General features: G+C 43.0%; 1 protein-coding gene across 2 annotated transcripts in view; it reads left to right on the top strand.

Moving 5' to 3' along the window:
* The window catches only part of BRINP3 (BMP/retinoic acid inducible neural specific 3), a 247,591-nt gene that overhangs the window by 153,608 nt on the left and 66,980 nt on the right, over positions 1 to 27,003 (top strand). For both annotated transcript variants that reach the window (XM_088673731.1, XM_035123029.3), the window contains exons 5-6: positions 18,841 to 18,946; positions 23,567 to 23,803. In XM_088673731.1, the coding sequence (XP_088529857.1) occupies positions 18,841 to 18,946; positions 23,567 to 23,803 (343 nt within the window). The remainder of the gene's footprint in view (positions 1 to 18,840; positions 18,947 to 23,566; positions 23,804 to 27,003) is intronic.

The raw sequence follows: 27,003 nt of genomic DNA, 5'->3' as shown, positions 1-27,003 counted from the left end.
CGTTAGGGAGCCTTGTGTATCAATGGACTCTTAATGACATGCTCTCCAACATTCCTCCAATGAAAATAGGGACATCCAATTATGCTATTAATAATTTATACTCTGTCCATCTGACTAGGTTGCCCCAGCTACTCTAGACGGCTTCCAATATATATAAAAAGCATAATAAAACATTTTTAAAACTTCCCTCTACAGGGCTGCCTTCAGATGTCTTCTAAAGGTTGTATAGTTACTTAGCTCCTTGGCTCAGGGGTCATATGGCTCCGTTCCCTCCAACAATTATCTGGTGGAAATACTGTAGGGACATTCCAAGGAAAAGCAGGACATTCTGGGATAAAATCAGAAACTGGGGTGGCTTCTGTAAAATTACACACTGTAGTGTCTTGCATACATAAGAAGTTCCCTACTGAATCAGACCAGAGGGTGCAGGATGAGATACAATCAAGTATCCTCTTCCTACAAGGACCAACCCAATGTCTATGTAAAGTCCAACACCCGGTATTTTGAGCTCTACTGATTCTGATCCCATCATGATTCATAGCCATTGATATCCTTATCCGCACTGTGATTTGAGTATAACAAACATTTTATGCCCAGTCCCTACAATTGAGGCTTTGTTGGTGGTACTGGCACTGGAGTGGTTTCAGTGGTGGTTCCCTGTTTGTGGGATAGCCTCCCTAATGTGGCGCGCCTCTCTCCATCGTTTTTGACTTTCAGGAGGAATTTTAAAACATGCTTGTTTACCCAAGCATTTGACAGCTGAAAGATTTTGTTCCCGGTGACCCTGAGAATATAACTGTTTTTAGAATTTTTTTTAAAAAAAAGATTGTTTTGTTGTGGATGTGTTTGCCACCCTGGGCACCACTGGGAGGAAGTGTACAATATAAATTTATTATTATTATTATTATTATTATTATTATTATTATTATTATTATTTGTCACTAACCCCAACGTTCAAAACAAGCTTACTGGGCAACTCAACTTTTCCAAAGTGCTTAGATAAATAAAGTGCATTTTCCCCAAGTCCCTCATCTTATGAATATGCTAAAAGCTATAATAGTTCTGAAAGCTTTTTGAGGGTGACTTCAGCTATAGAAAAGCAAGCAGAGTCAGCGAGAAATGGTTATATCTATCTATCTATACCTACACACACACACACACACACCTCCAAAGCTGAATCATCATGAACATCTTCTAACATTGTGTATGCCATCAAATGCCAACAGTGCCCTTCAGCTCTCTATATTGGACAAACAGGCCAAACCCTACGCCAAAGGATAAATGGACATAAATCTGACATCAGGAATCACAAGACAGAGAAACCAGTAGGAGAACACTTCAATCTCCCAGGACATTCTATACAAGATCTCAAAGTAGCTGTCTTATTACAGAAAATTTTCAGAAACAGACTGGAAAGAGAAGTTGCTGAATTGCAACTCATTACCAAGCTTAAAACCATGGAGAGACCTGGTCTGAATAAGGACATTGGATTCTTATCTCATTATACATGATAAAGCTTTCTTATGCCAGCTCACCCCTTGCTTTTTCCTGCAAGACCAATTGCAGTCGTTAACAGTCGTCAACAGGTTTACCACTCCTATCAGCCAATCACCCATTCCCACCACCTTTCTGAGTAATACCCCTCCCCACCCTCTGACTATACATAAGGGTCTGGTGACTTCTGTTTCAGTATATCTGAAGAAGTGGCAAACTTAGTTGGTCTCTAAGGTGCTACTGGAAGGAATTTTTTAATTTTTTGTTTCATCATGCATACAGCTACCCATGAGCTGCGGGTTCCACAAGAGGTCCCTCAACTCATTACAAACACACATGTACAAATAAAATTGGAAACAATTGATCATCTTTCAAGTAGCACAGCTCCCCCCCCCCAAAAAAAGTGATTTCAAGTGCAACCTCTCCTCTTTTCTTCTGCCCATCCCATTGACCTCATGAAAGCAAGGTGGAACCAAGTAGCAAAAAACATCACTTTAGGGCAGGCATGTCAAACCTGCGGCCCTCCAGATGTTTTGGCCTACAACTCCCATGATCCCTAGCTTGCAGGACCAGTGGTTGGGGAAGATGGGAATTGTAGTCCAAAACATCTGGAGGGCCGCAGGTTTGACATGCCTGCTTTAGGGTAACAATGTTATGCTAAGTACAGAAACAGGGAAGCACAAGTGAGTTCAACACAATGGACGTGATCCCTCCCATCTCACATTTGGCAGAGCTTAAGCTTTCAGAGCTAAACATTTCCATCTATCCATCCATCCCATAGTACCTCCCAGCTGGTCATGTTGCCATCTTTGGCAAGGTGCAGTGCAAAACAGCAAACCATTCCCAATACTGTACTGTGCAATGGCCCTGCATCTACCATAGTGTGGTTATCCTGCACAGCAGCTGGAAGCTGGCATGGGATGGAGAAGAAGACTTGGTCGCATGCAGAACCATGTATTGCAAAGAAAGTAATGTGCCCCCAAACATTTCATATACAGTGGTACCTCGGTTTATGAACACAATTGGTTCCGGAAGTCTGTTCATAAACTGAAGCAAACTTTCCCACTGAAAGTAATGGAAAGTGTATTAATCTGTTCCAGACGGTCCGCGGAGTACTTAAACTGAAGCGTTCATAAACTGAAGCGAACTTTCCTATTGAAAGTAATGGAAAGTGGATTAATCCGTTCCAGACGGGTCCGCGGAGTACTCAACCTGAAGCGTACTTAACCCGAAGCATGGGTGTAATTGGTTCCGGAAGTCTGTTCATAAACTGAAGACCTATACATAGTTCCACAACTATCTACTTTGTATGCAGACATCAGAGGGAGTATAATTGCATTTCCCCCCCTCATAAGCTTTGAGGATACCGAAAAAAGCATTGCTCATTTCCCCAACTTAACTTTTTGACGCTGGTCTTAATTTGTAACAATAAGCAGTGACTCAGATATTGCAGATAACAGTGAAATTAATCTCTTTAGAGCTGTGTTTGCTTCTTCCCTCTCTCCTCTAGCCTTTATATGTTAGCCTATTTATGAGGAATTTATACTGAGTAAAATTCTCCAGCTGAAATCTGACATTTGAAGCTATATTGATCTCTCGGTGCTGGGTGAAAGGAATAAATAAAGCACATTAATTCAAACATCATAATTTACATCCTCAGTCACCGTGTAATTGTAAGCCCTATGGATCTGCAAAGGAAACTAAATGCCCTTCTAATAATTTGGAGGCTTTGCAGCTTTTAAAAGATTCCAAATCCTATATTGATATACTGGTTAAAATTAATCTGGGGTTTTGCAGTTGGAGAATGCTTTTCTGGCAGAGCATTGGCAGAGGGAAAAGACTGGGGCGGCTGCTTTGGGATTATTGAAGAATGACTTAATTGCTATTTTATTTTATTTTTTAGAGAAATGATTGACTATTTAGCCAGGGTTTTTCTTCCTTTCCCTCCCTAGCCCACAGGCTACCGAGAAACCTCCTCTTCTACCCTTCCTATCGTTTCCATGCAACATAACTGATTTATATTAATATCATGCAAATCAGGAGAAGGGCAGTAGCTTGGAAATGGGGATATTTCTGCCTTGCTGAAAATTGGCATTCCATGTTGCAGATTCTTATCTGTAAAAATGAATGTGTAATGTTCACAAAAGCAGTGCTTTCTTAATTGGTTAGTTTGCAGCCTGGCTATAAGCGTGAATGGCTTCCTGCCCAAAGTTTTGACAGACTTGCTATTACTTAATGTTTCCCATTATTCCCATCCAAGTGCTGAGCACCTTGCTGCTGCTTATCCTAGATCTCCATCTCAAAGCTGATTGGTTTCATATTTCTCATCGTTTCACCCTGTCAAAAGGTCGACTGGCTTGCCCTTGTGTTTGGCGCTGGGTCAGAGGACCAAAAAATTGTGCCTCCTTTCGCATTCTGTGCAACTGACTTGCCGCCCAATCTTATGACACAGTCAGCCTACGGATTGCAATGGACTTAGTTGTGTCAGAGGATCACAACAGCACGCTCTACAGTAACTCACCGCTTTTCTTTCTGAGGTTTCCTCCTTTCATAGGGGCTTCCTGATTTGCAGCTCAGACTCAGTGCCACTACATCTCAATAGTTTTGCTAGGCTTGAATGCTGAGGATCAACCCATTGTCAGATCATAGATATGATTTTCTCTCAGTAAATAAATACACAGCTAATGAATGAGGGATAAACCCAATGCCTATTGCCATTGTTATTCCTTATACTTAGTGCTATTTGACCATGTTTTTAGCCAAATATCCTATCCCTTGGCCATCAAATGAATAATAACAGTGTCATAGACAACATTTCCTAACATTTTCTTCATGAGACATTTCAATTAATTCCATAATAAAATGGATTTTCTTGCTACATCATCCTTAAAAATGCCTGTGCTGTAAGTTGTCGTTTCTCTGGCCAAAGTCAACTGAACTGTGAATGTGATTCAATTGCCATTGATCTATTCAGTAACCTTTGTTTTCAGAGCAGAATTCCACCAGTCTGTATATTTAAGAATTTGTATCACCATTTCCCCTCTGATATATTGAAGCTAAATAATAACTTTTCTTCTGATTTCTTTCTTTCTTTCTTTCACCTTCAAACAATTAGAATTGTGTTTAGGCAAAACATCTCGCCTCCATAAGAGCAAATGTCTGTAGCAAGTAAGGTTCACTTATCCTTCATTACTGTGGTCAGATAAGTGGTCCATAGTGGTGCTGATCATTATCTGTGTCATTTGGGGTGGAGCAGAACAAAACACAACTCTTTCCTTCTGTACCCAAATAAATGATCTGTGGTGATTATCACACCTGAACTAAGCAAGCACAGGGGAAAGCTTATTGGTTAGGCCATGGTTTCTACACATAGCATGCCAATATATGTGTAGTTCCTCATCTAAGCTAGGCTTAGTATATTGAAGTGTACATTCGTGTGCATATGTTTTTAGCTGAAATGCTGGTTGTGTTCAATGAAGAGGAGGAGGAGGAGGAGGACAAGTAGAGTTGCAACCTCTAGCCAGAAACCAGTTTTACCAGTGGACTATTTTGAATGAAGATTGGTTAGTAATAGGTCAAGCCCATCCTCTCGCAAAATTGCTTGTTGACTGGTCTAATCATGACCCCCCACCTTTACTTCTCTTCTCTCTGTGCTAAGACTAACAGGATAGTCTTCTTCTTTGTTAATCCTTTTGCATCATTTCCCTCTTTGTTCTCCTTGATCCAGTACTACCTCATGCATTTTCTAGAGCAAAGGTGGGGAGCTTGCAAACTGCTGGTTGTTTTTCAATTCCCATCAATACTAGACAATATGATCACCAGTCAGGGATGATGGGAGTCATAGGTCAGCAACCTTTGGAGGGCCACAGGTTTCCCAACCCTCTTATACAGCTAAGTATGGGGGAACACTCCTGTATACATCTATGTACTACATAGATATGCTACATAACTCACTTCCTCCAAATGGCTTAGGGCTATCCCATTTTATCCTCTTGCAAGGCAAACTAAGGGATGGTGCTTTGATAATTTCCTTTTTTGCAACTTGAAGCCATTGGTTCAAGTCCTACCCTCCAGAGCAGGAGAAAAAAGCTTGCTCCCTCCTCCATGTGACAGCCCTTAAGATATTTGAAGATGCCTATCATATTTCCTCTCAGCCTCTTCATTTCCTGGCTAAACATACCCAGCTCCTTCAAGCGCTTCTCATAAGGCTTCTTTTCGAGACCCTTGATCATCTTGGTCACCCTCCTCTGCACATGTTCCAGCTTGTCAGCATCCTTCTTAAATTGTGGCACCCAGAAATGGACACAGTATTCCCTGTGTGGTCTGACCAAGGCAGAATAGAGCGGTACTATTACTTCTATTGAGCTGGCAGATGAGTCCCCTATGCATCTGCTACAGAATCTCTGAATATAGCAAAGAGTTATAGGGCTTATGCTCTGGTTATGCCCCCTAGCCCAGTCTCCTGGGCCTTGCTGTCGCCCCACATGAACTGACAGCCTGCCTTAGACCCAACACTCCCTTGCAACTGCTCATTGCATGGGAAGATACGCACTGGTTGACAACTTGTGTCTCAGTGAAAACTCTTCCTGCTTGCCTTAGATTAATGTCAGGGGGGGTTCCGGTTTCCGCCGGCAGGAATGGCGGACCTGTTTTCCATCCCTCTGACCTTCGTAAGGAATTTGGCGGTTGCTAGGGGAGTAAATGGCAACCCCCTACCCTCTCCGGGGGTTACGGAGAGGGGCCGCTGGCCCGCGATGCCCCCAGACCCACTCCGACTGTTTATGGAGTGGGGGGAGCTTGGGCTGAAAAGCACTTACGAGGGCCAGGACTCCCGGACGCTAATCTGCATGGCGGGGATTTCCATGGTTAAAGAAGATAATTAGGCTTAAATCTATGGACATACTTCAGAAGGAGGGGAAGAAGCGCTGTTTACTGCTGAGAAATTTATGCTGCTGAGGGAGAGGAGTCAAAGGCTGTATATCATCTGGAAGAAGGATTGATGGGGACGGAGCGATAAGGGAATTGAGTTTTTTTTATTTTTCTTCATATGAGTTACTTCGTACCTTCCCAGACGCGATGTCCTGGCTTGTTTGGAGTGAAAGAGAAGCAAAAGACTGTGTGAGTTGAACTTTATAAACTGTTGTTACTGAGCATATTTTTTAAAGATGTGGAGTTGCCGATGAGAAAAGCCCCCCCCCCCTAGTCGGACGGAAGGAGTCCTGGACGCGTTCGGAGGATTTATGAGCTGTGACGCACTTTGAATTGGAGCAGCGACCTGAAGCTAAGTTCAGCTATAGGGCAAGGAGATCCATTAATTTACCAAGAGTTTATGGTTTGATGTTTGGGTCTTCTGCCTGGAAAAGCTGTAAATTTTATAAAGATCGTTAATCTTCATGGCTATGAGAGAAAACGAAAGTGATTTGAGCTTTTTAAGATGGCGCTGCTTCGACGCAACAAGGAGCTCCAGACTAAGAAGATTTATGGGGAGGCTGGACTGATTAACCCACACAGGAGAAAGAACATTTGTGAAACCTTGTTTGATATTTATCTCAGCAGCTGGGAAATAATCGGTTGAAAGTGGAAAACATCTATGTGACTGTAAGGGGAAGATCTGGATTATTATGAACTTGGAGGACGATTTGAACTTTAGAAAAAAGACGGCAGTGGACGGTTGCGAGGAATCCCCAATTTCTTGAAGCATGGGAACCCAAATAAAAAATTCTCTAGATGATTTGGCATAACATTCGGTTTGATTGATATATATATGTGTATAATTTGAAATAATGAATGTGATATAATTGGTTTTAATTGGAAAATTAATAAAAATATATTTTTTAAAAAAAGATTAATGTCAGGGGGGGAAACAAGGTTCATTTCCCAAGCCAATCTGGAACATAATTGGAAAAGCACTGTTTATGATTTGCTTTATGTCATCTTGTAGAGGGGGTTCTGGAAAATTTTGTCTGCTCTTGCTCTGTACGCAGCATTAGCTAATGTTTTAGATATGTGTGCTACAGATTGGGTTCCATGACACTCCTGATAGTTTGAATGTTCGAAAAGTGCTATGAAAATGGGCACTGAGCCACGCTCACTGACTATAGTTCTAGGCACTTATTGTGCTGTGTCTCCTGACTAGCTCATTCTGCCCACCAAAGAAACCAAATTCTCTCAGAACTATGAGCTGAACATAGTAGATATGAGTAGGGAGTTGGTTTAATTAATTTAAAGTCCCTCCTACCTTCTCTGTCCCACCTACCCCACAAAAGGTTGGCTCCTCCTGTCAGTACCTTAGAATGATTAGTTTTTTTAAGTCATCCCCCCCTTAAACAGCATCAATAAATGTGTTTTATTATCCAGTGTTTTGAATTACATCATCTGATGACTAGCTGATGTTTGATTGAAATTACAGAATCCCAGTTAGCACATTCAAGCCTTCTCTTGGGCCTGTGGTTCAAAACAAGCACATTTGCAATGCAATGGGGGGGAGAGAGGTTGGCTTGAAAATATCTGATATACTTTGAATGTTCCAAACAGCTCCAGTTCGTTGGGCTGCTTACAGGTGTGGGGAAACTGAAGGAAAGATAGCCTCAACTCATATTTGTGAGAAGCCAAGTTGCAGGGAAGCAGGCAGAGGGCCTTCTCGGTAGTGGCGCCTGCCCTGTGGAACGCCCTCCCACCAGATGTCAAAGAGAAAAACAGATACCAGATTTTTAGAAGACATCTGAAGGCTTTTAATGTTTAATAGATTATTTTATTTCATTTTTCTGTTGGATGGGCAGGGTATAAATAATAAATTATTAATTAATTAATTATATATTCTTTTTACTTGTAATGTGTTATGAGTTAAGGTGGGGTGAGAAAGATGTGTGGCTGCTGCTTTTCGGAATCAGACATGCTTCTTGAAATTGATCACTTCTCCTCATGGTCTGCCAACAGAACTGCAATAAACTGAAAGCTGATTTGCATATCTTTTGAGATGTTAAAAAAAAAATGTGCTGTGCTGAACTCCTGTGCCTTTTGTAACCATTTCCCATCAATTTATGACACCAGAAAATTCTTAAAGGAGAGAAGAAATGTCAGTAGACTTACCAGCGGTGGGCTGCAGGGATTTTTGCATTCATTTTCAAGGTGATTGTGTGTATGTGTCCTTTCTTCCATTCTACAAACCCTTTCCCCAGTGGTCTGCACTGGGCAGCCTTCCTGGGTGCCCACATTGCTTGCAAATGCCATATTATCCTCAGCTGGGCTTCCTTGTAACCATGGGAAGTTCGGAAGACTGCCTACTGTGCACTTGACATATTTTCATTGTTCTTCTTTTAAGTGCAGTCCTTTGATTTCTAAAGAAATCAGTGTGCTTTTTTTAAGATAAAAGGAAGTACTTTCCTTAAGAATGAAATCTACAGTAGTACTGATATGATATTCTCTGTAGCCAATCTCCCTTGTTTCCATTGCTTTAATTAAAGCTCATGGGAAGACATCAGTTTCCCCTAGGGGCCTTTTCTAGATCATCTGGGGAGGCTGCAAAGAGCTGGAGAAAAGTTTAATGGAAAGGAAAATATGCACCCCACCCATGGCTACCTGACATGGATAAGGTAAACTCAGCTCTGCACCCACTGAAAATTCTGAAGAAAACCTTTTTTAAAAAAAAAATCCAAAGCGCCCTGAAAAAGAGGCCAGGACAAATTATAGAATTTGTAAGTAAACTTTTGATAAATTGGGTGTTAGACTTCAGTAGAGCACTACAAGAAATCACAACAAAGTGACTTTTCATTACTTAACTATGTGGTGAGGCCAGTTTGTTTTATCCGTGTTTTATCCCTGGAAGGATTGCACTCTTAATCTTACAAGATTTGCCTGTACACCAAAATAATATTTATTATTCTTAAAAGGAAAAGGAGTTTCAGTGAGTGGCAGTAGTTTTGCACAGGTCTTCAAAGAGAAGCAAAGCTCTAGGCAAGAATGTTGATTAAGTTGCAATGAAGAAGGAGAACTGTCCCAAAATTATTTATACCATATTGGAAGTGCTTTACATACATAGTACAGAATTAGCATTTTCCTTCATTTTGAGTCATGTTTATTGAAGCATGTTTAAAAGCCAACATTTCTATTCCTATCCAAAGAAGGCAGTAATCAAGGAATTGGTATATTTGAATAAGCAACGTTTGTCATAACACGAAATGATCAAGTTACAGGTAGGTAGCTGTGTTGGTCTGCCGTAGTCAAAACAAAATGAAAGAATTCCTTCCAGTAGCACCTTAGAGACCAACTAAGTTTGTCATTGATATGAGCTTTCGTGTGCATGCATGTATCTGAAGAAGTGTGCATGCACACGAAAGCTCATACCAATGACAAACTTAGTTGGTCTCTACGGTACTACTGGAAGGATTTTTATTTTATTTTGTTACGAAATGATCAGTCCACTTTATTGGCTTTTCCAGTTAGTATATGAGGGATCTCAAGAGAAATTGATATATGATGAAAGGTCACAGATAGAAGGACAACTTTAAGCCTAAAGGTTGAGTGGCTTCTAAAACGAAAGCAGTCAGACATGTCGTTCTTGGCTGAACAGACAAGAAGAAGCAAAAGGATAAGTTATTAAATTATGGCTCAGCTGTAATGTATTAATCACAAAGTGAGTTCACTTTCACACAGGTTAATGAGACAGTGTTCAAAGAAAGGCAGCTCTGCCAAAATGGGCAATGACACCACTGGAAGTGCAGCGAGTAGCAGTGCAGACATGAAAAGAGACTGTCAGGGACTGGCTTGATGAAGAGGGCCAGTGGGAGGCACCAGCCAGGGAACCCCGTAGGGATGCCTCAAAGGAGGGAGGCTCAGAGCCCAGGGAGTGGTGATGGGACACTGAGAACAGGTCAGAGGGTGATGGGAGGGGACAGAATAGTTGGATGTTAAACAAGCAAGAGGCTTGAGCGAGAGAAGAACCAGATGCAGAAAGCAGTGCAAACTCAGGACATGAAGCAGAGAAGGAGGGGACAGAGGCTGTAGAAGCATCCATGGAGCTTGCCTTTCCTGTTGCAGTAAGCTCCCCTCCCTGCTTGTCTCCAGGGTCATGAAGAGCTTTGTGTGTGGCAGAACAAAAAGCACAGGTGGGCCCTGCCCCGACATAGTTTAAGACTGATTGGGAGACATCCGGATGACATCCAGAGACTTAGGGGGAAGGAGGAGGCAAATACCTTAGTCCTGGCAACTGTTTCATGGGAGCCAGTCGTGTTTGTAGGCATTACTGCCTGGTATGCTCTTTTCTTGAATGAAGAGCAAACTTTTTCTGTTTGTCTCTGTATCTTGAGTGCTGACCTGCATCTGAACCAGCCCTGACAGAGACTGAATACTGGAGGCTGCATGTAAAACAAGGATCAAGCATTTACTTTTGACACACCTTTGAGAATGAAACAGGTGTATCATTGCAAAATGAAAATGCTGCTTAGGTATTGACACCCTGGTTTTAAGCATATTTAAGTTGGAAGCACCATATTCCACAGGGCTTACTTCCAAGTAAATGGGGGTAGGGTGGGAAGCGCCATTACGCTATCTATTATCTATTTTTCTGAATTTGTGAAATGCCCAACATTATGACAATAGGTCTCTGTGTGGAGGGGAGGGCCTCTCTGTGGTACTGCACATCTATGGTGCACTGTCAAAGATGGCAGGGAACTTTTGGCTCCCACCAGTGTTTCCCCATGCATGAGAGAAATGGAAGATAGATTTCAATAGGTTGGCAATTGAGGTCTATGGCTCAAAGGACAGCAAGTTTCCTTTGCCCCATAGAATATGGGGAGGGAACCACCGCTCCATTTGCATTGTCCTTTCCTGGGTATTTGTGGTTGTTTTATTTTACTAGCACTGTTACCATTTTAGTTACATTTTACTATTTTTATCACTTACTTTCTCTAATGGTTTGTTTTATTGTCTCCCTCTATTGAATCTATTTAGTTTTGTTCTCTCGTTCTATGTAGAATTCTGTCCATTTTTTCCCCCTTCTTCCCACTCTCTTTCTCCTTCCCTCCCTCCCTCCCTCCCTCCAAGAGGTGATTCTGGTGTCACTGGTGTGACCCAGCCGAGGTAAGGTTACTACCCAGTTTTGTGTCAATGTGCCAGAATATGATGGAAGCAAACAACTGCAGATCAAGCATGAAATATTACATCTTATGACAGAAATAGGGCAGAGGAACACTGAGGGCATTAAAGAAAGTTTCCTAAGGCACAGCTGTCACTGAGCTTGTGAAAGGAGAAGAATAAGAAAGCTGATAGACTTCAAGATGTTTGCGAAGCTACTAGGAACAGGAGGATCTGCAGAAATATGCAGACATACAATCTTTGCTGCACATTTAATGACTACCGTGGGGTGAGAAAGCGGCAAAACCAGAAAATAAAAAACCAATATCTCCAAGGGCAATATTGCCCGCTGGTATCACAAAAATTCAGTCTGGCCACATGGCTGAGAGGCAATTACTTACTGCACATATAATCGGGGCATTATCACTGTGGTTCTGAGCCTTAACTTAGTGGAAACTGTTGGCATTTCCTCATTAATGCCAAACGTTAAGAGCTTTATTTCTGGGAATTGAAAACCCTGCTGCCCGAGACAACCTGTGCTGTGATAATCTTTGGAAACAGCTCACTTGGGACTTGCTTGCCTGTCTCACATCAGCCTGCTTTATGCTTCTTTTGTTATTGGCACTAAGGGGGTGCTACACATGAGATAGGATATTAAGCAAGTTTGCTTTTGATTGTTTGGCAGGAAAATCGAGGCTTTGCATTATTATTATGGTATTTTTGCTGTGCTCTCGGCGCGTTCTGCAATTCTACTGTCTGGAATATGGGAGTGTAGGGGACCATGTTCCCTAGCTCCTTCCCAGTCTCAGGCCTACCCTGGCCAGCTTTGTGTTTTATTAAGCCTGTGCCTCAATGCTGCATTAAACCTTGAAGCACCTTCTCCTCCCAGAATGCAGAGCATAGCTGTCTACTTCTGGATTGGAAAATAAGGGATCAGCAGCGGCACGGCACCGGAAGTCACACACACACAAATTCCATATACAAAAGAAGTTAAGATTGGCTGTTGAATCTGTCTTCAGCATCATGTAATAAACATGAAAGCAACAGGGTAGCTTAGGAGATAGAATGCAGGCTGTATGGCACAGCTCTTCACTGACCCTCAACATCTGCTGCCTAAGGCAGCTACTAGACTCTCCCTAACAGTAGGGCCAGCCTGGATTTGGACACTTCGGTTCTACTGTATGTGTGGTCATGTTTATACATTTCCCCCATTCACTCTTGTTACAGCATATTAAGCCTGAAATAACAAAACAAAAAAACAAGCCAAAAAGTGGAGCAGATTGGTCATTAGAGTCATGAGTACAGACATGCTTTTGCAAATTCTCACTTATTGGTAGATTGTGCCGCAAAGCTGGTATGTAAGTGAGAGTCTTTTTGGCCCTCATCACACACATATCACAAACATGCAACTTTTTAAACCCAAGTACAGTGTCATCTCCCCTAATCTGGGACCTAATGAGTTAAAGGCAATTGGTACTTATAATCAATTGTCTTGAATGGCCTATCTGAATGAAGGATGAATCTGAATTTGCAAAAGCAGGGCATGTAATGATTAGGCTAATTACCACCCTTCCCTTATTTGGTTACCTGAGAAGTTTCAAGCTGTAATGAGAATGAATGGGAAGAATAAATATGAGAACATAAATCCTCATTATGAAACAACACTTTGTGTTCATAGTGCATTAAAGGGAAATGACTCTTGGAAAAGGGAGAAATCCTAAATTGTCAAAGTAAGGTAAAGGTAAAGAGACCCCTGGCCTTTAAGTCCAGTTGCGGACGACTCTGGGGTCATCTCACTTTACTGGCTGAGGGAGCCGGCGTTTGTCCGCAGACAGCTTCCGGGTCATGTGCCCAGCACGACTAAGCCGCTTCTGGCGAACCAGAGCAGCACACGGAAATGCCGTTTACTTTCCCGCCGGAGCGGTACCTATTGATCTACTTGCACTTTGACGTGCTTTCAAACTGCTAGGTCGACAGAAGCTGGGACCGAGCAATGGGAGCTCACCCCATCAGGGGGTTGGAACCGCCAGCCTTCTGATCGGCAAGCCCTAGGCTCTGTGGTTTAGACCACAGCGCCACCCGCATCCCAGTTTGTCAAAACAGATCATTGCAAATCCAGGTGCAGTGAAGCCAGGGGCAAGGGCTTGGGAAGTTGCAATAAACACAGGACAACCATTTCTGGGGCTAAACAGGCTACAAGTGCATTGATAACAGATGTTTGCTGGTTTTGGTGCAGGCACTGGGTGTGTATCCTGTAGCAACGAGCCTGTCTGCTGGCTGATTATTGGCAGGGTTAACCAAGGTTAAAGATCATCCTATGACACATCAAATCAAGGCTACCCTTCTGAGGTCACCATTTTGGGAGTGCTTTGACTAATCAGGCCCCCATCTTGGTGTCCAGATGGAAGTTCTCTCCCTGGATCCCTTTAATGAAATACCATGATTCCTTGGAGTGGAGGTGGGGCTCCCAACACACACCCCTGTCCACCTTGACTAGGGATCCAACGCAATGCCTTATCCACCACCTGAGCCAGCCCCTCCCCACAAACTCGCTGCCAAACTGCTCACTTCTGCAACCAATCCCTAAGGCTATTGCAAATATCCAGTAACCAGACCACATTACCCATTGACGCATTGGCGATAAATACACCTCATAAAGTCTGACCACAACTGCTGCTTTTCTCCAGCTGACAGTAAGAGGTCCTTATTGACCAAATTCTGCTGCACTCCAGTTTTGCTTTTAAATTCTATTTTCATTTTTCATTTGTAATGCTTATTTACAACAGGCAGCAGGGGTTAACTCAACAGATACTGTACTCTTGTAGCACCTTAAAGTCTAGTAGATTTATTGTGGCATAAGATGTACAAATAAAATCATACATCATGTTTATACATAATAAACTATGTTTTAATGGTACATGAATAAGTTTTCGATTTGCAGAATCCTCCCCCCCCCCCCATCAGCCATGAACATTTTTTCTCATTGTCAATTATGGTTTGTTGTTATGTCTGAACTAGGATAGATTGTGGTTAGTTTGAATAATGCTTTGCCCAAGCAAGCCAACTTCAAACTGTGATTTCTAATCCTGGCTCATTCAAATGAACCATAATTTAAACTCACAACACTTACTGGTTTGGATATTATGACAAAGTGTGGTTAGTTAAATACAAAAGTAAGTACTTCAAATCTCACAGCCATGCTATAGGAGGACAATGGGGGAGAAGCAGTTTTGTGGATATCATACTAAACTATGGTTTAGCATTATGTCCAAGTCAGACCATTAACACTTGTCTTAGAATTGCAGGAGGAAATTACTTCTGCTTGAGTGGCAGTATAGTATAACTATTGTCTAACATATTGTCTAACATAACACATATTAAGAACAATATTAACATATTGTCTAACATAACACAGGTGGCGCGGTGGGTTAAACCACTGAGCCAAGGGCTTGCTGATCAGAAGGTTGGCGGTTCGAATCCCTGTGATGGGGTGAGCTCCCGTTGCTTGGTCCCAGCTCCTGCCAACCTAGCAGTTCGAAAGCACGTCAAAATGCAAGTAGATAAATAGGAACCGCTACAGTGGGAAGGTAAACAGCGTTTCCATGTGCTGCTCTGGTTTGCCAGAAGCAACTGTCATGCTGGCCACATGACCTGGAAGCTATACGCCGGCTCCCTTGGCCAATAATGTGAGATGAGCGCGCAACCCCAGAGTCGGTCACGACTGGACCTAATGTTCAGGGGTCCCTTTACCTTTACCTTTAACATATATTGTCACAGAATTGGTTTATCTAGTGCAGTGTTTTCAGGAAAGCCTAGCATTCTTCAAAAGCTTATGTGGGGTTCTGCAATGACAACTGAGAAGAAACACATGAAAGAAATGAATTATTCTTCCCCCTCCCTGCTGTGCTCAGAATTCTTTGCAACATGTTGTGGTTCCAGGGCAAATTTCTGGGCATTGCTCAGTATGCAAATTGAGATAGTGCCCTGAAGGTAGAATGCTTGAAAACCCATCTATCGCAAGCACCTGTTTGTAGTGCCAATTTTGCCATGCTTCTTCTAAGTAGTGGTTTGTTTGTTTGGGTTTTTTTGCATTTTGGAATGTCCAGGACAATCAAAATGAAAAATATGCAGGAAGGTGAGGTTGGATACTAGACACTAGTTTTCCTTCCCATATTTGACTCTATCTGGGAAGAATGAAATTCCTTTCTTTTTGGGTGGACATTGAATCTCAGGAAAACTCCCTATGCCTCATTGCATGTATTACAGGGTCTCCTGCTTAGGTTGTCAATGAACATGCAAGATAAATTCAAGCTGGAATTCTTAAGACCAGTTTTCACAGCATGAAAGTTTGCAGAAACAAATATGTGGACTATAGGATCAGAATTTGTTTGCATTTGGCAGTGATTTCATCAGACATTTAATTGTACGAAGTGCTTTATAATGCTTAACTTGCACAATCTGAAATATTGATTTGGTGTTGAATGTTGTGTGAGGGTGTTCTTTGGTTTCTGCAAAGACTCTCAAAAGCAATAAATGAACACATTTTGTACCCGAAACTTGAATTTCATGCCTGAAACCTAGATATTGCAAGAATCATTCTGCACTGTGTTTCTCCAAAAACAAGACACCATCTTATATTTATTTTTCCTCAAAAAACAAACAAACACGGTGGCTTATTTTCAGGGGGTGTCTTATTTTTTTAAAATTAAGTATGGTACAGTTTAACCTACAAGGTTAAACTGCCTATCACTATGGCTTATTTTCGGGGTATGGCATATTTTTGGGGTATGCCTTATTTTCGGGGTATGCCTTATTTTTGGAGAAATTACTTAAGCTACTGTCCACACACAAGCACACACAGCTGGAGCTCTCTTACTGGTTTCAAGATAATAAATGTTATACTGTAATAAAGACAGTTCTCAAAATTCAAACTGTAGGTCTTACAGTAATAGATTTACCAGGGGATGTGAATTCTGTTTTGAAATACACAAACATTCATTTTGTAGTTTTGTCAAGGGGGAAAGTCATACTGGAAACAGATTTTCACATTTACCAAACTCTTAGGCTTTGTGGTATACTCAACCATTTCAGTAATTAGCAATTTCTAAAACTGTTATTGGAATCAAATGAAATTGCATTGTATCTCGTGGGACACCCTGTGGCAGCAAAAAGGGGCTGGCATAGGTATCTATTGACCATAATGGATAAGGGAGGGTAAAAAAATTGAATTAGAGTTATTCATCTATGATATACTTCCCAGGTTTCGGGCCACTGTAGCAGACACTGGTTGATATCATTACCAAGAACTGAGGTTGGTCTGTATTTGTATACCTTTCTTGATTACATCAAAATATGGATTTAATACATTCTTAAGACTTAGCAGATAGTAAGATGAAGGGATCCAGGGGAACCATTTCCACAATTGGCCCCTTGTGTCTTTTGAGATTGTGTCTCTGAATTTAGTGGGAGTTACTTCTGAGCCGACATGTGTAGGATTATACTGTAAATCAGGCATCCACAAATTGCGGCCCTCCAGATGTTTTGGCCTACAACTCCCATGATCCCTAGCTAACAGGACCAGTGGTCAGGGATGATGGGAATTGTAGGCCAAAACACCTGGAGGGCCGAAGTTTGGGGATGCCTGCTGTAAACCATCTGAATTTATGTATACTAGAAATCAGCAGGGCAAGTTAGTCGTGGCTAAATTGATTTTTGTGGGAACTAAGTCCAGTTAAGTAAATCTGAATCCAACCCTTTTAAATTTGTTTATTTAACATTTGTAGATTACGGTATGTTAAATCTTGCAGATTTAAAATTCAATGGTATAATCCTGCCAAAACTGAACAATTGGAAGTCCCATTGATTTGAGTGCAAAGTTTTCTGAGCTTTGGTTGCTTTACTTTGATCATGCTGTTTAAAATATTTATAAATTTCAAAGTAAAACCTCAAATGTTGAAAAAATACGCAATAATTTAGAACTAAGTAAAAATTTCTCAGGGAAAAAAATCAGATAATCCACCCCCCTCAAAAAAAAAAATTCAAATTCTTGAACTGGAAGATTTCATCCAACCCAAATATTCAGTGAAGTGACTTTGCCTGTTTTGTTGCCTGCAAGTAGTATGAAAAAAATAGAATACAACTGTGGATTTAGTTTTATTATTGTTCAATATACTGAGCCAGTGTGGTGTAGTGACTGGAGTGTTGATCTTGGACTGGGAGACCAGGATTCAAATCCCCACTGAGCCCTGAAACCTTCTAAGTGACCTAGGTCAAATGCTGGTTGCATCCACATCATTCATTTAAAGCACATTTTTACTACTTAAACCATTATGGCTCCCCCTAAAGATTCCTGGAAACTGTAGCTCAGGCATCCCCAAACTTTGGCCCTCCAGATGTTTTGGGCTACAATTCCCATCTTCCCTGACCATTGGTCCTGTTAGCTAGGGATCATGGGAGTTGTAGGCCAAAACATCTGGAGGGCCACAGTTTGAGGATGCCTGCTGTAGCTGTTCCTTACAGGGATTGAACCTGCAACCTTTGTGTTATCAGCACCACACTCTAATTCAGGCTTCCTCAAACTCAGCCCTCCAGATGTTTTTGAGCTACAACTCCCATGATCCCTAGATAGCAGGACCAGTGGTCAGGGATGATGGGAATTGTAGTCTCAAAACATCTGGAGGTCCGAGTTTGAGGAAGCCTGCTCTAACCAACTGAGCTATCCAAGAAATGTTGGCTTAGATATGGTCTGCCCCACGTCCTTCTTGTCCTCCTCTCTTAGCCCATTGCTTCCTTTACCCTCCAATTGGAACTAATAATATGTTTTCATACTGTATTAACCAAGTTGGAAATTCTCAGAAGGGTAGTTGAGTAGTTTTCTGAGGCCATTCTTTCAACCAGACTGTTGAATTCTACACCCCAACCCCCAGCAAATATGTAATGAAATTATCCCCTTTTACACCCACACCTGAATATCATGTGGGGGGTTTGGGGAGGGGGTAAGTTTTCACAATGCCCTCCAAAAATTTCATTCCCAAGATTTTGCTAAAATTACAATTTAATTTCATCTCTATAAAATACGGTGATCTGATACGGCAAGCAAGGCTGCTGTCTGTGAAAGGGGCAGCTTGAAAGAAACATCTGTACAGGTAAAAATGTCACACCGCTTGTATATATGAAAATGAATTCTATTGCTGCACTGTGCCAGGTGTTTTTAAAAGGAAACTTAGCTTGTTCTGTATAATACAGCAAATGGTTTTCCATTCCCTTACTCACTAGGTAACAGAAACCCGGACTGGTCCTCTTGGCTGCAGTAACTATGACAACCTAGATTCTGTCAGTTCTGTTCTGGTACAGAGTCCGGAAAATAAAATTCAGTTGCAAGGTACGTGGGTGGAATCTTGTTAATTTCTTGCAGGAAGATGTTTATAGGGATATTTGTCATTTTTTATTTTATTTTTGAAAACTTCTGCCTGAGCAATACATTCCATTGATCTTAAACTAGTGAGTGGAGAGTGAGTATGTGTTTATGTGTGTGTTTTGCCACATTGGGAGAGCCAGGCCTGTGAAATTTGTGGAATTGCCTGGGTTAGAGCTGGTATAGATCAGGTTTGGGGATCCCAGGGGCCACATTCCTTTATCAGCAACCTTCTGAGGGCCACATGCTGGTGGTGGGCAGGGCCAAGAGCAAAAGTGGAAGAGCAGCTGATATATACCCCCCCCCTTTGAACAGTGGGGTAGTTTCCTTGCCCCCACCTAGAGGTATCATCTGAGTATTTAATCCTAGACCTAGGATAGCTCAGTTGGCTAGTGCATGGTGCTGATAACACCAAGGTTGCAGGTTCAATCCCCATATGGGACAGCCGCATATTCCAGCATTGCAGGGGGTTGGACTAGATGATCCCCAGGGTCCCTTCCAACTCTACAGTTCTGTGATTCTGTTATCAGTGGCAATTGCTGGCAAGTCAACCACTTAATAGTGAGCTAAATGATCTTGTGTTCACCTGTAGGTGACAGAGAAACTCATCCTTGTGCTTCCAGTTAATAGGACTTCATCAAGCTAAAATACCCATATAATCTCAAGGAAGGGGAAACAGACACAGATCAAGCTAAAACACTGATAGGATCACGGGAAGAAAATAGCAATGGGAAATGTGAAACAAAGGCTCTGGTTGTTTGCTTTCTCTTTTTCAGTACGTTCTTCCTTGGCTGCTGGTTACAGCTGCAGAGAGGATTTTTAAAACTCAGAGAATTTGTGCCTGGCTTATTGAAATTCTTTTAGCTTCCCACAAAATTTCACATCTGCTTGGGCTCCTTCTGTGAAAGCTTTTGATGGTGTAAGACTTTCTCCTGAAAGCAGCCGCTGCCACCACCATCCAAATGGAGCTGTTCCTGGTGCTGAAACCTTTGCTGGTTTGGAATGTGAGCTGCCTGAAAATAACACTTTTTGGCTCTTGGGACAGGCGGTGAGAATTATCTTCCCACCGAATTGACGTATAAGCTCAACATCCACCCTCCCCTTCCCCTTCTCACATAATAGGACAGCCTATCTTGAATATCACATTGTACGCCTGATATTTTGGGGCATATAACAGCTTGATAGATGATCCTGTCATTTTCATTGGGGCTCATATCTCCACTGCGTTTATGGAAATTATTTGCCGTTCGGAAGCTGCTCTCCCTGCGCTAGACATAATATTTGTCAGTAAAATGCTTAGGAAATTGGTTGTTACATCAATCACAGACCTGTTTTGATACATGCCGTTGGATTCCTACAGAAAAATCGTAGCACACAGAACTGCCTTTTAAAACCATTTCATAGTCGATGTTGCATTGATGAGTAAAGCGTAACACACAGTCCCAAGTTTACTATGCTCTCCCGCCCCCCCCCCAAAAAAAATTTCCTTTACATATAAATGAGCACAGCCTCAACTGTGGTTTTGTTATGAACAAGAGCCATGTGGTTTTCAGACTTAAAACATTTTCATTACATGTCTTGTGAAGATTTTCCTGACCCATAAGATCAGACTTAGTTTTTTCCGAATTCCTGATTTTACCTCTTCCAGATTATATAACATTATTTTCTTCTTTTTGGTATACTCTTGTATTGTTAGTTTTTATGTTTATTTTTGTTATTTTTGTTACATTATTTTGTTGCTATGTTATGTTTTTATGTTATTTTGTGCATATCTCTTAGGGATTTAATATTAAGCAGTTCTGAAATGCTTTTAAGTAAATAAACAAATGAAATAATAGTATTCTCTCTGGCTTGCTGGCCTTCCACATCTAGGTTTTGTTTTTGTTTTGTTTTTGGTGTGTGAACCCTCCCTCTTGTATTTTGAAGTGGTACCATCCCAGGAGGACAACACCATATACTTCGAATATCATAAGAACCTTGTAAGGGAGACCTGGGGAAAATACATATAGGACATAGGGGTGCCATTGCCTTCCTCCTCCACCCTAAGCCACATTAACCCTACAACCTAGATGGAGAGGGAGACAACAGATATAACTGAATGGAACTAAAGCAGCTTAAAGGCCAAGTACTTGGATGGAACTGGCTCAAAAAAATTGGCTCCCATTCATTTGTAAACTCCTGCATTATATTAGAAAGGACTAGATGTGATGAGCTGGAAGGATGATACCTGCTAATATAGACTATACCCTTGATTGAATTGATTTCCTCCCTATTTAGTTTGCATTGCTTCCTGTGCATTACTACCTGCAAATGTTTCTTGATGCAAAGGCCCATGCATCAAAACACAGCAAAGCAGAGAGACCTAGGCTCAGCAATTCCCGATAGCACAAAGCCAGTTCTAAACTTTCCTTCATTTTTTGATAGTTTTCACAAAAGGACAGCACTCCAGCTAATCTTCTGTCTGATAAAAAAAAACAACATCAACCAGTTACCTGGGTTGATATGTGAAACACATGTAGACATGTACATACTTCACATTGGTATAGATGTCACCAGTTGTGTGGGTCTTTCCTATACTATCAACACCCCTCTAGGAAGCAGAATGCCCTATCCACATATTTCGGTTGCTGTAGTCACTGCCATTATCAACAACATTGACTCATTGTCATATTTATTGCTATTCCTACATATTCCTCAATCTTGTGACATTGTAGCAGGGGGAAGCAGCTCCCATGCTGTGTGTGTGTGTGTGTGTGTGTGTGTGTGTGTGTGTGTGTGTGTGTGTAGGTGATCTTCATCTCACATAACCAAGGGGTTAATCTAAAGTGGAAGCAAGCTAGAAACAAGGGCCATAGGGCAGACATCCCCAAACTTCGGCCCTCCAGATGTTTTGGAATACAGTTCCCATCTTCCCCGACCACTGGTCCTGTTAGCTAGGGATCATGGGAGTTGTAGGCCAAAAGATCTGGAGGGCTGCAGTTTGGGGATGCCTGCCGTAGGATAACAAAGGGCTCTTTGCACACCTTCATTTCATCCTGAACAAGTGTTTTTGCACATGCTGAAACATAATCCTGCGTTACTTTTGTGTAGGGCAATGCCATGTTTCCTGGGGAGTTGGGCCTTGCTTTCAGCCCTGCCCCCAATATTGCACTCCCCTTTCCTTTGATAATTTTGCACTGTGTTCAGCAATGTCAGAAAAGTGATTCTGAGCTGTGAATTCCTGCTCAAATGCAAGGGCTCTTGAGTGATTGGGATTCCCATTTGTGCAGCTTTTCTGTTGCCACAAAGCCCTTAGATGCAAATGTGAGCATATGCTTTGGAATTCTGTTACATACAACTGTGTGGAACACATGGGTTTGAAGAAAGGGGGTGCAATGGCCAAGGAATAGCTGGAAGTGTGAACATAGCATTCACTGGCTCCCCGGTGAACATGGGATTGCCCCATACGTGAGTAATGTGGGCATAGGGCTATAGTTGTTAGATCAATAATACCAAAGTGGGTACAGTTCAGGTTACTGTGACCTGAAATATGACTCTTTCATTGATTTAAGAAATACATAAAGTTAAGACAACCTGGCATTCCCTGTCTTGGCAGACAAGGTTTGTTGATTTCAAAAGCATCTCTTTGAAAGGGAGAATAAAAGCATATTGAATGTTAAATGCATGGGCAACAGTGCACTGCTCTTAAACATTTCTTGCATATTAATAAAGCTACTTTTATCAAGATTTCATTGGACCACCTGCCTGGTCACCTGTCAGGGCTGACGGGCTTCCTCTCTTCACACAATCACCATGAGAGTCTCCTGACGCTTTTATAGCCTTTATTTACAGTATTTACAACCAGTCATTAGCACATAATGATAATTCATCAGAGTCACTCAGTTCAGATCTCTGCTGAGGTCTGTGTTTGCCCTTCCAGCAAGCCAGAAAATGGCAAACCCTCTTGCTCCATATTTTGCCCCTCCTCTTCTCTACACGCCTTGTGAGAGCTGGCTGAAACCTTCCCCCTGATTCTGAACCGGAACTTAACACTTGTTGCTCCTGTGAACTCCCTGGCTCTATATCCCTCCCTGTCTGTTCATCTAGACCAGGCATCCCCAACCTAAATAAGCTTTCTTCCAGGAACGTCCCCCACTAGGTGCTGAGGTCCTGTGGCCCCAGAGAGTTGACTGTTTACCACCGCATTTCTTGCTTAAGGAAAACCACCCAAAGTGTAGACAAGAGATACAGTAAGCTTTACACCAGGCATCCCCAAACTGCGGCCCTCCAGATGTTTTGGCCTACAACTCCCATGATCCCTAGCTAACAGGACCAGTGGTCAGGGATGATGGGAATTGTAGTCCAAAACATCTGGAGGGCCAAAGTTTGGGGATGCCTGATCTAGACTGAGTTCAATAACTCTCTCCTCCTTATCCCCCTCGGGCACACCTCCTCCTTCCTCTAACCCTGCATCTCCCCCTCCCTCTGGGAAACTTGAAACGTCTGGCTCATCCCTGACATCACCTGTGGCAATTTAGAATCACCTCCATACAGCCTCCTTACAGTTTAGTAAGATGGATTCTGTCTTCTTCTTCCTCCTCCCTCAAGGTCTTCAGCTGATCCTTCCCGACTACTTGCAAGAGCGGTTTGTGCAGGCAGCTCTGAGCTATATTGCTTGCAACTCAGAAGGGGAATTTATCTGCAAGGACAACGACTGTTGGTGTCAGTGTGGGCCCAAATTCCCAGAATGCAACTGTCCATATATGGATATTCAAGCTATGGAAGAGAACCTGCTTCGCATCAGCGAGACCTGGAATACTTACAATAGCGAGTTCGAAGACTCAGGTGTGAACATTTAAAATATTTCAACCGTGTCAATGAATATCCTGTGATTTCATGAGAATACTTCTGTTGGCCATAGCAAGTATTGCCCATCTGCAAATTCCCAGTCATGTCAATGAATTTTGGGCAACAATGGTACACAGAGCGGATTATACTCACTGGCAGTCAGATGTGGTGACACAGCAAACTCTGGGCAGGGCTAGACGTCTTATGTCTTAGCTTATCCTGGATCCATTTTTGGTGGATCCCAAACTCTCCACAATCTGATCTGATTTGGCATGGCCTTAGGATCAAATTAGATGTCAGTGGGGACTGTCCTCCCCAGGCTCCTAGCCGTGGTAGTGGGTACGTGATTCTGGTTGCAGTGGGAGAGGAAAGCCTTCCTGTGCTTTGCTTTCCCAACAAGAATCAGCCCCCTCAAGCTTGTACTTAATTGTGGAAAAGCAAGATATGTAACCTGGACCGGAGCAAGACAAAAGAGCTACCTGAGGCAGATAGCTCTGCCGCTCCCACACCTCTTCTCCCACATCCCTCCACTTACATGTAAATAACACAGGAGCGGCTCTGACATTATTTCCTCCATCACCCTATTCTCCACCTCGTTTTGTGAGGGGCTGAGATTGAAAGGTGCATGGCTGTTGCATCCTTCTCACGCCGCCCTCCCCAGATCGCAGCCTCGCAAAGCAGCTCAGGGCTGGTGTTGTGTTGGTGGCAATGGCTGGGCTGGCACACAGCGAGCTCCTTTTGCCCTCCATACCCTGCACCCTGTTTCCCCAGCTCATGCACACACACACATGCCCCGGGCACCATAAAAACACACTCTGCCACTGTGAGGAAGTGAGCCCTTCCTCTGTGAGAGGCATTCTGAGCAAGGTGCCCTGGGAGAGTGCCTACTTTAAACTTTTTTGAAGTGGAAAGGTTTATGTTCAAGCTTTACACTTCCAGTTATATTTTGAAATAGTTTCTAGCGGTGGCAGGTAGGTGGCTGCAAACAAGAGAGACTCTGTTGTCTGAGGCAACTGCTTCAGCTTGTCTAATGAAAGGGCCAGCCCAATTATGTAGCTGCATGCTAATTAAGCAAGCATCTTATCTGGCCTTTAGTCTCTTGTTGCCGTATACTCTGGAACGTTCACGAACCCCCTGGAAACAGTTGCACATGTGTTATTGTTGTTGTTTTTCATGACATCACATGCATAGGTGCCTACTCCCAGATTGAAAAATCTGGGATCAGAAGTCGCACTGTGGCCATTTTGGAACTGGGCAGAGCAGCACCGGAAGTCGCTTATACGCATGCTCTGCCCATTTCCAAAATGGCAGCAGCGCCAGAAATCGCTTCTGCGCATATCCAGAGACTCCAGACATGCGCAGAAGGAGCCTCCCTGAGCCGGGGGAATCCGGGGGATTTACGGGGTTTTTAAAATCCGGGCTGCCAGTGGGAAATGGCTGGGAAAACAGGGGTTTCCCGGGGAATACGGGAGACTTGGCAGCTATGCATCACATGATTAAGGGGTCTATGGGAAACATAACTCTTGAACTATGGGAAATAACAGGAAAATTCCAATAGATACTTTCAAAATTCTTTTGCTCAGTATTTTCATTACCGGAGGCCTGGTCATAAGAACTGAGCAGATCTGAGGAGAAACAGAGAGATGGGAAGTTATGCAGAACGTTTTGGATAAAGAGAAAGAAGGGGAGATTTTTGGTCAGAAATGTGAAAGTAGCTGAGGACTGGGATGGGTGGAAGTAAGGAGGTATGGGTGAAGAAATGTGAAACCTCAAAGTGAATATGGGAGGGACAATAGCACAGTATTTAGTGTATTGGTGGGTGACTTTGGTGTATGTGATAATACTGAAGACATAGCTCTCAGCACTTAGAGTTGGTGTGCCTTCCACATAAACATGGAGATTCTATGTTTGGTGGTAGATAGGAACAAACTTTGTGATTGCAGACCCCCTCTGCATGTACAACTTCGAGTGGAACGCTGAGAGTATGAGATGAGATGTGAGTCTTAAAAGGAAGGCTGAATGCATTGCAAAATATGGCTTGGGAGACATTAAAATACCCATGACCAATATTGCTAGTTGACAGGATGCTGTCAGCAGCTCCCAACTGGTTGCCTAGGAAAGTATAAAGACAAGGAAAAGTTTCTTACAGGCCTTTTTTCTTTCAGTCTTTACAGAGAGATCTCAACCCTTTCCTTCCCTCCCACTTTCTCATTCGTCATCCTCATCATCTCCTCTAGGGATGCTACTAAGTGCCCTCTGTCTCCGAGCTCTTTGCCCTTTTACTTTTAAGGCTCTCGCTGGGTTCTGGGATATGGTGGGTCTGGAATGCTTTCTAGTAACAACGTGCCAGCCAGCTGCCTGCTCCTCCTCTCATTATTTTCCAACTTTCCCCCTCATTTGCCTCTGAGCTGTGACTTCCCGCAAACCACTGCTGTAAATCTGTACTGTCTTCCTCTTCCTCCTCCCTGGAAGGGTCAGGATAAGGAGGAGGTCTCCACCACTCCTTCTCCTCTACCCAGCCCCTGACATCACCCCCCTCTCCAGTGTCCTCCAGTCCCTGACACTATTGTAGACTTGCTCACATTCTAAACCAGGGGTCCCCAAACTACGGCCCCCGGGCCGGATGCGGCCCAATCGGCCTTCCAATCCGGCCCGCGACGACCCCCGCCGCCCGCTGCCGCCGCCCGCTCTCACGGCACGCGGCGCAGCGACGATCTAAAAAATCGGCAAAAAATCGCCGAAAATCCTTTGTGCGCATGCGTATGGGCCTCTCCCGACCCGGAAGAGGTCATTTCTGGTGCACTTCCGGGTCGGGGGAGGCCCATACGCATGCGCACAGGCGATTTTTTGCGATTTTTTCCCCGCCCATGTGCGTGTGCGCATGCGCACGGGCGCGCACTCCCCCGCCCTCCGGCCCGCCGCGCGGTAAGTCTGGGGACCCCTGTTCTAAACATTGGTAGTAGTGGTAGTCTTAGAATTTATTACCTTCCCTTCACCTCAAGGTCCAAGAATGAAAGTACGTATAAGTCTGGACATGTTTCATGAGAACAAGTTGATGGTGCCTGCCCCATCATGTGCAACGTGAAATCTTATTCCAGGGCCCCCTGCGTCATTATGGTGGCCTGGACATTTTCACAGTGTGATCTTTAAAGATGTGACTGATACTCCCATGCTAGCATACCCAGGGCATAAATCTG

The sequence above is a fragment of the Zootoca vivipara genome, chromosome 7 (genome assembly GCF_965207765.1).
Source record: "Zootoca vivipara chromosome 7, rZooViv2.hap1.1, whole genome shotgun sequence".
NCBI classification, from domain to species: Eukaryota; Metazoa; Chordata; class Lepidosauria; order Squamata; family Lacertidae; genus Zootoca; species Zootoca vivipara.
The sequence above is the reverse complement of the archived record's forward strand: the minus strand, read 5'-3'. Positions and strand labels throughout refer to the sequence as shown.